Below are 14,715 nucleotides of genomic sequence, written 5' to 3' on the forward strand. Positions count from 1 at the left end.
TTCCTGCAACTTACATAGATGCAAGAATGGTGTAAATATTCATGCATTAGCCTTATGAGTATATGTGTGTATATGCACACAAAACTAAATTTACACATAATATGTATAAGCTATATATAGTAGCATATACTAAATGTACTTTATATTTATACAGAGTATTGGGAACAAAAGTTGGCCTAAAAATAGACAGACAATAATAATCTGTCTGTGGCTGTTTTGAAACCAGAAGCCCTAACGTTCATAAAGTTTAGATTTATATATATGAGTAATAAGATAGACAGATCTAATAAAAAATTCTTAGAAGGGATATATCATAAATACACATATGTATACCTTAATTATATAAATAATTTCATCCTGACTTTGAGCCACAGGGAAACTGTTTGGATGTTACAAGCAAGCCACATACAATTATGACTCTAAGTCTCATAGTTCCCATGTCTTACCAGGCTTGGGGACAATCAGCTGGGCACTACTTTGGGCATTGCCAGCCTCATTTTCAGCCACACACTGATAAAATCCTTCATCTGACTTCACTACCCCAAGGATTCGTAAGTTGCTTCCTCCCTAGAAAGAAAAGGAAAAGCAGATGAGATATTTTATAAAAGGCAGAATGACTTCAAGGTAACAGAACAAACACAGAGAACAGAAGACATAAGAAAAATCGTGAGGATATCTAGCCAATATGCCCTATGCCATCTGGGAGGTATTTCACATTCCTCACACTCTTTCTTAATTCATGGGTATAATTCTACCTACTTATGCAAGGGATGTATAATCACAAAGCTAAACATCTTCCTAGATATTTAAATGTTAAATTAAGAAATATGTATCAGGAATGCAAGAAATCAATGTCAGTATCTAAAACAAAAGCACTTTATTGCTTCACTTTATAAAGGGAGCTAGATTTAGGAGATATATAGGTAAATAAACAAGAGTGAATGAAGAAAAACTACTCCTCTTTGCAAATTCTAAATAGCAAAGTATCTAGTTTAAATTATTTCTGGAAGTGTTATCCCAAAGAAGTGTTTGAAGATCCTTTGGCATAATCCTTGGGGTGCTTGAAGTCGAGCTTGTGGTAGATTTTTATACTCAGATTGTTTTTGTTCTTAGTTGAAAATTTTCACCTTCAGCAATTCATTATGGGAACACAGTAAAGTTAACTCCTTTTGTATATAAGTTGAACCACAATCTCTTTCAAGGATGGATGATAAAGTGATCTAGAGATAGTATTTAATTATACGAACTCAGTTTATCTTCAATATTAGTGCAAGAATTAGTTCAGTAAGTGAGACATGTTAAATCACTTTCCCTAAAGTCATTAAGAGATAAATATTACCTCACAGGGAATTCTTAATTGTTTTTAGTGTCTTGTAGTCAATTTTCAACTGATGTAAAATTCTTAGATAAAGCTGGCTAACTTCTAATTAACAATTCTCTTCTAAGTTACTATCTGAGCTCAGCACTACATGTGTAACACACAATGCCTCCCAGATTTCTGCAACTATTCAGGAAATATTTTTAAGCACATTTTGATGTGAATAGGGCATATACCATACATTTTCTTCCACCTAAAGAAAAGAAGCATTTAAATAGCTTGGCTGTAATGAGTCATGCTGTGAGAAAGATTATTCAAACTGTAAAAAAAATAAATGTTGCATTTTATCATGTGTCCTTAAGGGCACTCAACAATTTCCTTTTCATGCAAGTAGCATATATTTTAGGCACATGGACCACTTTTCAAGCTGCCCAATGGCAGGTCATTTTTAATTCAGTGGTAGTGGAAAAAGCATTGCATTTAAAGTAATGGATTGGGGTGGCATTCAAAAGTTAAATGGTGCCCTCTCTTACTCTTACCCAACCAATTAAACAAATGAAAATAAAAGTGAAAATGGAAAATGGTGAGAGAAGTGATAAAGGTATGGTTTACAGATTTTTTTGTTAGAAATATAGTGTGACAAAAATGCATACATCTAAGAGATCATGGAAGTTACAGAGAGCTGTGTGATTGCGAAGGAGTCATTTACCAACAAGAACACGCAATGCCACAGGGGGGAGACTGTGCTTGTCTCACTGGATGACCATACTCTGGTTCCATCTGCCTGGAAGACTTGGCTTTGTGATGGCTTTTCTTTGACAGGATCACATTTGTCTCAAACACAAAAGCTCCTAAGGCCATCTTCTTTAGTCACACAGTTCTTTTATAGTTGAAAAGTGGTTTTTATTGTTCTTATATATTCATATGCCTGGAATCAGAACCTTTGAAGTTAGCCTACACCTAACAGAGAGTTTTCATAGTGCTTTTTCAAATGAGCAAAGATTCTGCTAGTAATGGAGAAAACCATGAATACAGCACCTATGCCCTATGATCTCCCACAGGGATACTGAATATAAACTAGAGTTTATGGGGGCTCTAAGAGCCATGGTTCATAGTCTCTTCTATTTCCAACATGGAAAATGTAATTACAAAACAATACAGACTATAGGTATTCCTGGCTAGTGCCAAGACCACAGTCTCTACTATTACAATTACATCTCAATAGGGTTATCAGGCTCCATATGGAAAAAGAATCAGGAGGACAGAATATATAACTGCAGCATGGCAAACAGAAAAATAGGAAACATATCGTACTGAAAGGCATTACACTTTGTAGAAGCTGAACAAATAAAACAATCATAGACCTTCATTCTAGGTCTGAGATTTTTAACTTCCAGCCCATGAAATGACAATGAAAATATTTGAGTCTCAAGCCCCTCACTTGCTTTATCTTCTGCTCCGTATTCCCTACCTCCTTCTCTCCCTTCCCATCCTTTCCTTCATTTATTTTTTCCTTCCTTCCTTCCTTCCTTCCTTCTTTTTTCTTTCTTTCTTTCTTTCTTTCTTTCTTTCTTTCTTTCTTTCTTTCTTTCTTTCTTTTCTTTTTTAAAATAAACATGATGGATTAACTGTCTAGAATTCCAAGTCTACAAATTATTTGCTGTCTTTAAACAATTCCTATAAGATATCAGAAATTAGTGCACCTCATTTTTCAGAAAAGAAAAATTAGTGAAAAAAAAATAGCAAATAATGACAGGGGTTGCAAAACTAATATGAAACGGAGATAATTACCACTATCTGAAAATAATCACTAGGAATGACCACATCTCCATTCTTCATCCAATTCACAGTGGGCACAGGCTTCCCAGAAACTGCACATTCAAACTCAATATCCATGCTTTCATAGGCATAGAGGTTGGAAGGGTGATTTAAAAACCATGGTGGAACTGCAAAGACAGAAAACAATAAGTGAGTGGAGATATGGGTGTGCATGCTGCGGTCTCACTGAATTAAAAACACTGCTATAGAATTTGTGTCACCCCCAACTCTTAGCTGATTAAACAGGAACTAGTGGAGGATTCACATCCCCCACCTCCATTGCAGCTAGCAATGTTTTACCGTAGGATAGAAAACCAAACAGCTTTGGGGAATATATATATATATATATATATATATATATATATATATATATATGCAATAAACATTTTGAATACTCAAATGTTTGTATCCATTTGACCTGGAAGGTAGATCATTCTAAGGAAACTGTATGTTAGGAAAGAACATTAAGTTTACATGTCCCAGACAATTCAGATCATGAGATCAGGAAGACCTGTAATGGTAAGTTTCATCAAGAGTTACTCATTTATAGAGACCCTCAGTGAAATAACCTAGTTAGATTCTTAACACATTTAACAACTATGCACTATACTATATCACTACATTATTTTTTATTATTTTCTAAATATAGTATGTCAACTATTCATTTCATTTAACACCTTAATTATCATATTAATAGATGTTTTATAATGGAAATTGGCTTTTGAAAGAAAACCACAACAGAACACATCTTAGCTAAAGACGCTTTCCAGATCAGTTCCTCAAAACCAAAAGAAAAACGGGGAGCGTTAAGGTTTAATATGACTTGAATATTCATATAGTCTGAGAAGGAACACAAAATTCAGTGCATATCAGTCACAGTTTTAGTTTACATAGGAAACGTGCATCTGAGTTTGTCTGTGTTTTTATCACTGTTTTACTATGTTCAGTGATCAATGAGTGATAGCTTTCATACATTTGAGTAACTACACATTTATCTTTTTCTAACCAGGATTAGCAAGTGCTCCTATGATACCACAGTAAGTATTTAAGCCGTCTTTGTTATTCATCAAGCACTAGAGCATTGGGGAGAAACAATATAAACATCATGGTTTTCATCTTGGTTTCTTCCATCTTTCTTTCTCAGCCTGTCTTAGTCTTGATTTGTAGCTAAATATTTGAACCTCCAGGACTAAACTCATTTTAATTTCTTTAATCATTCACTGGGGCAATTGACTTAGATGACTGGACTCAGAATCATGAATATTCATCATGTAAAGTCATGCAAAAAAGTCTCAGAGCTGTTCTAAACACAGTATACAGGACTAAATTATGTATTTAATATTGATAATATTATTAGCATAATGATGTTTTTTTTTCTGATTCTTTTGCCAGGTTCACTGACAATGTACCAAAAGACATCTGAAATATTTATGAGTGCCTCTGAGGAAATATATATGACTTGAATCTTTACAACTCTGTCCTTAGTTTTACAACATATTTGCATCTGGTGATTATTTACTAAGCAACAGCCAGTATTTACTGAGAAAAGACCAAGTAGAATTTATTAGTCCATTCTCTTTATATTTAGTATTTGCACCATAGTTCTCTGAGGCATGATGTATTATCCTTATTTTCTAAAAACAAAAATGTTACACTACAAGGTATTTACATAACTTTCTTCAAAATTACGCTCCTTGTAAATTAAATGCCTGACAGTCTGCATCCTTGCCCACATTCTCAACTACTTTGCTGTAACTGCCTTTTGCCACCTAAAATTCTGCGGGAAAAGTAACTCAGAAACCTTTCTATCATCTCAGAAATGATGTATATAAGCACTGATAGTTATTTTAGAACTAATAGCATGTGTCTACACACTCCAACCTTTCAGTTTATCTGTCCTAGGACAAGGGAAACTCCCTAAATTTATGTATTCAAACTGTGACCTCTCATCAGGTTTTGGAAATATATGAGGGTTTTGGAAGTTGAAAAATTGGGTCACATTTAATAGTAAATTTTCAAGGTAATTAACTGATTTGAAACATATATGTCAATAATATGTGTCCATATACATACATATGCAACTAGATAGGGAGATGAGAAAAGAAATACATGGAGTGCAGCAGAACAGAACAACCTAAAAGTTTAGAAGTAGCAACAGGAAGGGTAACAGATATAGAAAAGGAAGAAAGGAGGACACAAAATTTAAATAGTTTCAGAAGAAAGCATAGGTTCAATAAACCCAGTGATGGGGTCAGAATGGGCTCAGTTTCAATCCTATTCCGCATATTCACTATAAGTCTCTCTGATTTTTATCCTTGTTTTTAACTTAGAGAGAATTGAAAATAATGAGAGATAAAGTTTGGAAACAACACATATTTTAAAGGAAAACAATAGCAGAGCCAGTCAGGGCGCATAACTTATACCAAATGTATCACTCTTTTGTTCATAATCTATACTAATACCTACGTAAATGTATACATTGACTGTATGTTTTACATAGACATGTGTAATTCATGATATTTTCAAAATTATGTTATATCCATGTCTTCTAATTAGAATTTTCTTTTTATATTCTAAATGTCAAAATGCTGTACTTCATATTATAGAGCATTTGGAAAACAATTATGTTTAAGTGATTTCTATTTTTGAAATAGTTTTATTCAGAATTACTCTGTTCCTTAATCTGATAGGTAAGAATCATTTTCCAATTCATTGTCTCTCCTAGGGATAGATAATATGGAGCTAATTACATGGTCAATTCTGAAAACATCTCACTTTATTGAAGACTAAAATTCAGCTACCTATGATGAAAGGAATAATTCCATTTAACCCTATAAAAACATTAACATGGGAACTATTAGGGACTGCCACAATAATTACTACCACTTACATATTATACATACACACACACACACACACACACACACACACACACACATATATGCATGTACATATAAGATATATATGTGGGTTCAGACTGCGTTTCTGTTCTTTGTCTATAGTACTTATTCTTGAGGCATCACAATGGACACCATGTCTATACTGGATATCCTAACTAAATTTTTATGTCTGACTCATTAATTTCTACATTAGACATTTGGTGAACAGAAATATTTGTCTAAGTTACATGGAGAATTTACACATATATGTTGTGTATCCTAAACAGGCTCATGTCTATGTTTTCTGCCATTTGTCTTGGGAGTGTGTATGTGCATGTGTCATCTGCATATGATCATAAGAAACTTGCATCCCAGTTGTATGTGGGGGTTTATCTTTTTCTATTGGTGAAATTATTAAGGCCACTCCATGTAGTTAAAAGGAGATTTATTTAATGGCGTAACTTACAAATTAAGGGATAGGTAGGTCGCGGGGTCTGGGGAAGGTGTATCACAGTCCAGCGGTGTTCTCTGGAGCTCTGCTTTATCCACCTCCACCATCCAGGGTCCTGGAACCCAGAGAGAGTCTGCCGATCCAGATCTCGGGTCCCCAGGCGCCTCCCTTGGCCCCGCCTTGTAGGCGTGACAGTTGCCGAAGTCTCAATGGAGGTTGGACCTTCCAGATCAAAGCTGGAATGGCTACCCACTACATTTTTCTCTTCGATTTAATATTCTAGCTCTGTACCCAACTTGTATAAGAAGTGTTATCTAAGTAATCTTTCACATGTGTAGTTAATTACCAGTCAGATTAAGATTTTTAAATGCAAGGACCTGAACACAGGACTGACTGGTTTTTAATCTTTTTATAATCTTAGCTCTGCCTTTCATGTCTGTGAAAGCAAAAATTTCCACTATTTTAAACTACTTACTTACAATCATTGCTTAATAAGGAATAAAAATTAAGTACCATGAAGTTACAAACATATCAAATATAAATGATATTGTGGCAATTTCAGGTAAGATATTTATGTTAACTGTATTTGCCTTCGTTGGATAAAATAGGACTCATTACTGGAAATATGTTATCCACATTTGTACCAGATTTTGATTTTACATGGTCTTTATGCCTTGTAGTACCTCACATTTTTTGAACTATTGTAGCCAAGAGCATGGTGATCAAAATCAACTGTAAATACACAAGATACAGAAAAAAATTGTAACTCAGTTTTTAAATGAATGTTATATTCAAAAGATTAAAGTACAAGATATCTTTTCAAGTGACAATCACTGGGGTTGGATAAATGAAACTTAACTTTAGGTAAGTTTTCTCTAAATGTATTTGATGCCTTTTATAAAATCTATGTGGTGTTTACTCTATTACATTTACACAATATAGTTTCTTATGTCATCTGAGGTTCAAAATCCTCAACAGAGCCAGGCGGTGGTGGCGCACGCCTTTAATCCCAGCACTCGGGAGGCAGAGCCAGGCGGATCTCTGTGAGTTCGAGGCCAGCCTGGGCTACCAAGTGAGTTCCAGGAGAGGCGCAAAGCTACACAGAGAAACCTTGTCTCGAAAAACCAAAACAAACAAACAAACAAACAAAAATCCTCAACAGTAACTAATTTAGCACCATGGGTTTTCATTAAAGCAGTGATTTTCCCACAACTATGTTTAGTATGCTTTTTCTCCTTGATCTCCACACATGACTTCTAGCCTGTATTACCTTTGTGTAAGTTACAGTTTTTTTCCCTTTATAAGTATATTTTAAATGAAATGAAATGGTATCATTCTCCTCATTTCTTTAGGTTTTCAATGAACATTAATATTTAAAAGCGTACTTCCCTGTACAAAATTAATGTTTTTAGTGTCACCAAGACTTGAAGAGACTCTCTACATTTTAAAGAGTTGCCATGGCTCTTTGTAATGACAAAGAATTTCTTTTTAAGTAAGATTTTAATTTTTAAAAATGTAATTAAAATGTAATTACATATATTCTTCCCTCCTCCAACTTCTTCCTGGTGTACTCACCACCCCTGACTCTCTTTCAAATTATAGCCTCTTAAACAATGTTTTTTTTTTTTAATAATTGTGGTGGCATAAATAAACAGTAAACAGCACATATCACTCCAGTGAATGACTAACATGAATCATAAAAGTCAGTTTTTATTATGAAATAAAAAATATCCACATGAATGGATAAGAGTGGTGATCATTTGGTATTGGATAACCAATTAGTGTGTTCCTCCCTGGGGAAGGCTAGTATTCCCACTTTCAGCATTTCTTAGTGTTCTGTAGAGGTCTTGTGCTCAAGAAACATTATACAGATTAAGCAGGTTGTATATAAGAATATATATTTATATACATGTATGCATACAATGAATGAGAAAAGAGGCTATGAATTTGAAAGAGATCAAAGAGGAATAAATGGGAGGGTTTGAAGGAGGAAAGGCAATGGAGAAATGACATAATCACATTATAATTTAAAAAATAAAGGGCATAATAAAATATGAATATGTAAATAAAATAAAATAAAATATGAATCATTTAAAAATAGAGAAACCCAGTGGGTCTTTGGAGTGGGCCTCTCTGTCAATCTCTCCAGGCCCTTTAGACTTTTCTTAATCATTTATTTTTGGAACAACAGCAATAGTCCTTTCTGAAATGAAAACATCTGAAGGAACTGACCACTCAATGGCTGAATACCTCCATTGTGCCTTCTCCCAGCTAGACTTCTCCATGCCTGAAGCACTGACTACAAAGGAAACCATCTGGTACCGAGTGTGAGCTCAGTGGTACTGTACAGTAGGGGAGAAAAGTACACCGCAACAGAATTTGGTCTCCCAGACTGAGTGTTTCTAAAGGACTGCCCAAGTCAACAAAGAGAAGCTGAGCTCTCATTGTCAAATTTTGTTTTGTTTGATTTTTATCCTGTGCCAGCTTTTGCTGTCCATGGAACTTCTTTTTCAAAAACCTTAATTTTAAATGTAAAATTTTCTTTCTTCTCTTATTTACTTTATAACAAGATACCATATCAATACTTCCCTCTAGGTATTTCTTGTGTGATAACACATTTGACATCTGTTTAAAACTTATCTCTCTCTTATTGTTTCCTTCTTTTACATCTGTTTCCTACTTTAGGACCAGTTGTTGAGTCTTGCATCTGATTCTCCACTTGTCTCTCTCACATACATAGCTATACTCTTCCAAGAATATTGAGATTGAGATAAGTTGGCTTTCACTTTTAAACAGTAGGGATACTGTGTCTTGGAAGTAAAGCCATGATATATTTTATTACTATTAATATTGATTGGAGTTTTCACAGTACATTCACTCTGTATTTTAATCCCTTTATTTGTTATTCAAGATTATCTTTTAGTATATTGTAGCATAAATCTTAAAAGGTTTTATTAATAAAAACAAACCCAGAGCCAGGTATTGGGGTGAACACTGAAAGACCAGAGAAACAGAACCAGCCACAGCTAACCTCACCTCTCCAGTTCCTCAACTGATCCTGTTTTCTCAGACTGGAAGCCTCCGTGTTCTCATCTGAATGGATCTCAGCTGAACTGCTGATCAAAAGCCTAAAAGCTTAACCAGGCTCTAGTTCCTGGTCCTCAGGCCTTATATACCTTTCTGCTTTCTGCCATCACTTCCTGGAATTAAAGGCGTATGTCATCATGCCTGGATGTTTCCAGTGTGACTTTAAACTCACAGAGATCCAGATGGATCTCCGCCTCTGGAATGCTAGGATTAAAGGTGTATGTGTGTGTCACCATTTTCTGGCCCCTATATCTAGTGGCTGTTCTGTTTTCTGACCCCAGATAAGTTTATTGGGGTGCACAATATATTGGGGAGTACAATATCACCACAGTATATTCCCACAGCAAAGAGAGAGAGAGGGGGATTCATTTATTATATGGTGCTAAAATCTGCTAATGTACATTGTTTTCTTAATATATGTATGAATCTAAACAGCATATATATATGAATATAAGATATATATTAATTTCCTGGCTACAGATGAGTAACAACAATAAGCAGGGTAAAAGAACAGCATCTATGAAATAAGGGATTGTTTTTCCTCTAACATCAACACCAATCGTAACAACAGAATACTGGAAGCATCAATGTAGAATCTTAACTGCCATTGTTGCAAAATTTTGTGTTTTTATCCGTACAGGAAAAATGAAAGTTCAGATCTTTAGAATTTTATTGCTGCACCCCATTAGTATTAGTTATTGTGAACAACAATACATGAAGAAAATCTTCTTTCCAGGTAATATTGCTGATCTATGAGGAGACGAACAACATCTGATCTTCAACCTTTACTTCTTAGTCCTTCATACATACTAGGAAATGATTTCAGATCTTTCCACACCATTTTCTTTATCCAGACAAATGATCTGAGTGAGGGCTTTCCCCAGTGTCGGCTTTTTCTGTAATCAGGGTTGCTTCTCTCTAAGTCCTGACTGAACTTTTCATTTCTCTTTTCAATTGTGAGGGCTATAACTAAATTGGAAGCGTGATTCCATTAGGCTCAAGTCTGTGATGAAATAATAGGAGGATTGTCCCAAGATCGTAGTTCTACATGCACAGTGATGTCAAAACCATCCTGTTGTTAATGTAGAGTGGAAACTTAATTCACAATGGCAGATATATGGCAGATATTGGCCAATCACCAACATTTAAGTTTGCAAGTATATGTGCATGTAAACATATTCACACACACACACATACACACACACATACTTACACAGGCATTTCTACATAGTCATATATATTCCTCTATATTTATGTATAAAATATATGATCACAAGGAATACCTGTATTTATAATGGCATTTGTTTTTATAAATATATATGTTAGTGCATATAAAATTGATAAACATTTTAATGTTTTGAATTTCCACTTGGACTATGAAGTAAATGAAAACACATAAAAAGGTTAAATTGGAAATGTTCTGTGTAACCAAAGTATAAAATAGACAGATAAGTTGCTGTTATTAATAGTACAAACATAAATTGGAGACCTACTATTTTCTCTCAACCAAACATAATCTAGTCAGTCCCTTTGGTATTTGAATGTAGAATAAACATGTAGATATTTTAAATGTTTGGGGAAAATTTCATGGGTGAAAGAGCTATGTTTGTATATTTTTCACTGAATTCTGAAGAGTTAGATAAATTATATTAGAAAGAATGTTCCCAACTTCTCATTATAATACATATCCTATGAGGAAATCTTTTAGTCAACTTAACTAGCGTAAAGGGTTCAGTCACATTATTTAATCCCCTTCCCCATTAATAACAGATCGTAAGTTAGGATTAACTCCTCACCCACCAGCAACCTTTCAATTCACCCTAACACCTTTAAGATGAGTCCGTGCAAAACCTATGGATAACCTGTGATTTCCTGTTTCTCAGTGAGAAGGTGCTATGATTATTGAGGGCACATAAGGTGCTCTTTAGCTACTAGTTGTTCTCATTTTCTTTTTTTCTATGATAACAAAACATAACCAAGTAACATGGGTGAAAAGGGTTTATTTTAGCTTTTGGGTTCAACCATCATTAGGGGAGCCAAAGTAGTGACCTGGAAGCAGGAACTTGGAGCCCATAACTGAAACAGAGATCATAGAGGAACTAATATAGGTTTACTTCTCTTGGCTTGGTCGGCTACCTTTCTTATTCAGTCTAGGCCCACCCATGAATGATATTATTCACAGTGGACTATGTCCTCCAACATCAATCCACAATCAATAATATGTTCACAGGTATGACCGCAGTCAAGTTTCATGGAGCCAATTCTTAAATTAAGGTTCTCTCTTTTGAGGCACATATGTTTGTATTAAGTTGACAATATTATCCAGCACGGCAATGAAGAGTTGATTGGAATCTTTACTATAACTCCATCTACCAAAAACAGAAGCAGGAGATAGAGCCAACCAGCCCAGTTGAATATTCTAAAAGAAGTCACATGTTGCTTCATCTGAACTCACTATCCTGTAAACACTGGTTATTTACTCATGTCTGAAACCTGAAACACCCTGACTCGAAGTGGAGCTTAAAGTACCTGGGGAAGGTTGGTTATTAAGACTCAAAGTAACACTTAATATACTAGAGTTAACAGAATGTTTAGATAGAGTTACTTACATGGCTAAATTTTAATATGTGCATAGTAAATATAAAAATATATAGCAAATAGTAATGGAGGACAGGAAGTGTAGTAGAATATTATTTTAAGGTGTGTTCCTTTTGTTTATGTTGCATTTGTTTAACTCTGTGAAGTTGTGTGACTCTGCCTGTGTAAAACACTTGATGGTCTAATAAAGAACTGGCCAATAGCAAGGTAGGAGAAAGGATAGGCGGGGCTGGAGAGTATATATAGAGGGAGATATCTGGGAGAAGAGGATGAAAAGAGATAAAGGAGAAAAGGAGCTAGGGGGTCAGCCTACACAACCAGCTACACAACCAGCAAGCCACGGAGTAAGAGTAAGATTTACAGAAGTAAGAGGATGGGAAAATCCCAGAAGCAAAAGGTAGACAAGATAATTTAAGATAAGGAAAGCTGGCTAGAAACTGAGCCAAGCTAAGGCTGGGCATTCATAAGTAATAATAAGCCTCTGTGTGTGAATTTATTTGGAAGCTGGGTGGTAGGCCCCCCAAAAAGAGCAAAAAAAAAAAAAAAAAACAGCGGGGAAGTATATGGTGTAATAAATGAATAAAGAACACACTGCAGAACAGAAAGAAATTCTTCAAATTGCTTCACACGATGGATTGGCTTAATATGAAAAGAGATTAAATAAAAATAGAGGTAAAAAAAATTACATGATAAGACAACGAGCTGAAATGAAATGGGAGATAGCAAAAAGAAAAAGCCAAACACTATCATTAGAAAACCAATGTATAAATCACAAACACACAAACTCCACAACAGATGCAACAGAAAATCAACAGCAAATGTCAATAAAAAGGCAAAGCAAAATAAGTAGTGAAGGCCACACATGTACTGAGGCGGACTAAAATGATGCATCCTTACTATAACTGGTACTCATGATATTGTGGGTACAGAGATAGGGCAGAAGATACAGCAATGGAAATGCCCCTCAGTAATAAATGTGGATTTCCAAATGGAAAGACTGCTCCATGTTTCTGGGAAATTGAATACATAATGAGACATGGCGAGATATGAGATAGGTCTAATTTAAACCATTGAACCTGAAGGGTAAAGAATTACTTGAACATCCAGGAATAAAATACATATACAATGGACAATGGAAAGACAGAATTTCCATATGGTAATCCTCACTATCCATAAGCAATAGAACAATGATACCCTAATGTACACACATCATCATTTATTTATAAAGCCACATTCTCAATTATAAAAGTGATGACAACACCTTTTACAGTGTTTCGCGACAAAGCCAGGCAACTAAGAGTATCATCCAAATGGTGAATTATGCCAGTGCTGAAGACCTGGTGATTTATAACATGCTTATATATAGAAATAATAAAAATCAAAACAGAAATAATGGGTATGGAAAAGAATCACATCACTACAAGCCTAAACAAAGTGAAACTTTACCAAAGTGAACACTTTACCAAAAGTCTGTACTTAGGGAAATGATTGTAAATAGAATACCGATCTCTGCTACAAGTGACCTCTTCTTTCTCAGCATGGAGTTCTGCCATGCTTTTGAATCCTGTCCCACATTGCTTCTTTTTTGAGACAATTTGCTTATAACTTTGCATAATCCATGCCTCTGAAAATTTTCGCATATGCAAGCGTCTGAAAATTCTTGTGACCATACCTCTCATCCCCCTGCCTAGGTGCTGGGATTATAGACACTGGAATTAGGCATCTGGCTTTCTACAATGAAGCAAGGATTTTCTCATGAAACCACCACCCCAGGCCCACTCTGCCTTTGTAATTCTTAAGTTTGGGCTGCCAGGAACCACAAGTATCTTAGCACAAATAAGACCAGAGAACATAATATTTGACTGTTTTAGAGTGGGCATTTCAAAAACAATGAAAAAAAACACCCTATGTATATTGTGAAATATTACAAAATCTTACCAAATTGTGTGTGTGTGTGTGTGTGTGTGTGTGTGTGTGTGTGTGTGTGTGTGTGTGTTTGGTGCTTTGTGTTCATTAAGCAGTATACTATCTTTATATCTTAGAAATTGGCAGGCAATGCTTATAATACCATTGATTCTGATTAGAAAAATATATATTTGCTTCTCAAGACTCTTCTAAAATATTCTTGATATGTGTTTATACTTGCTGTTCGTATTTGTGTCATATGTATTCCTGTATTTACATTTAACTCATGTTCTCACACCAAACATAAGCAGGCACATAAATCAACACAAGATTATACTTTGCAAATAATCAGCCATACATATATATTGCCATGCAAATCAATATTCTATAAGTGTACCTGTGCCGTTGAATGGTTTTGTATGTTTATATGCCTTTAAGAAAAATACCAACGTTCTTTCTTATGTACGTATTTTAAACCTTATTCCAATGTCTGCATTGTGAATAGAAAAATAACTCCACCACAAGCTACATGTCAGGTTGAAATTATATTAGAAAGAGCTATTTTTTGCTTGTTTGATTTTGCTTTTAAAATAAAACTGAAAGCCAAATGGAGCAGAAATGTAAGCTGTAAAGCCTTAAAGAGAGAATCGTGAATAATT

At 34.9% G+C, this 14,715-nt stretch overlaps 1 protein-coding gene across 1 annotated transcript in view; it reads right to left on the reverse strand.

The window, feature by feature from the left end:
• Positions 1-14,715, reverse strand: part of Dcc (DCC netrin 1 receptor) — a 722,447-nt gene that overhangs the window by 427,135 nt on the left and 280,597 nt on the right. Inside the window, exons 6-7 of the mRNA XM_059246128.1 lie at positions 3,110-3,264; positions 447-567 (exon numbers count right to left, since the gene is read on the reverse strand). Of these exons, the coding sequence (XP_059102111.1) occupies positions 447-567; positions 3,110-3,264 (276 nt within the window). The remainder of the gene's footprint in view (positions 1-446; positions 568-3,109; positions 3,265-14,715) is intronic.

The sequence above is a fragment of the Peromyscus eremicus genome, chromosome 19, assembly GCF_949786415.1.
Source record: "Peromyscus eremicus chromosome 19, PerEre_H2_v1, whole genome shotgun sequence".
NCBI lineage: Eukaryota > Metazoa > Chordata > Mammalia > Rodentia > Cricetidae > Peromyscus > Peromyscus eremicus.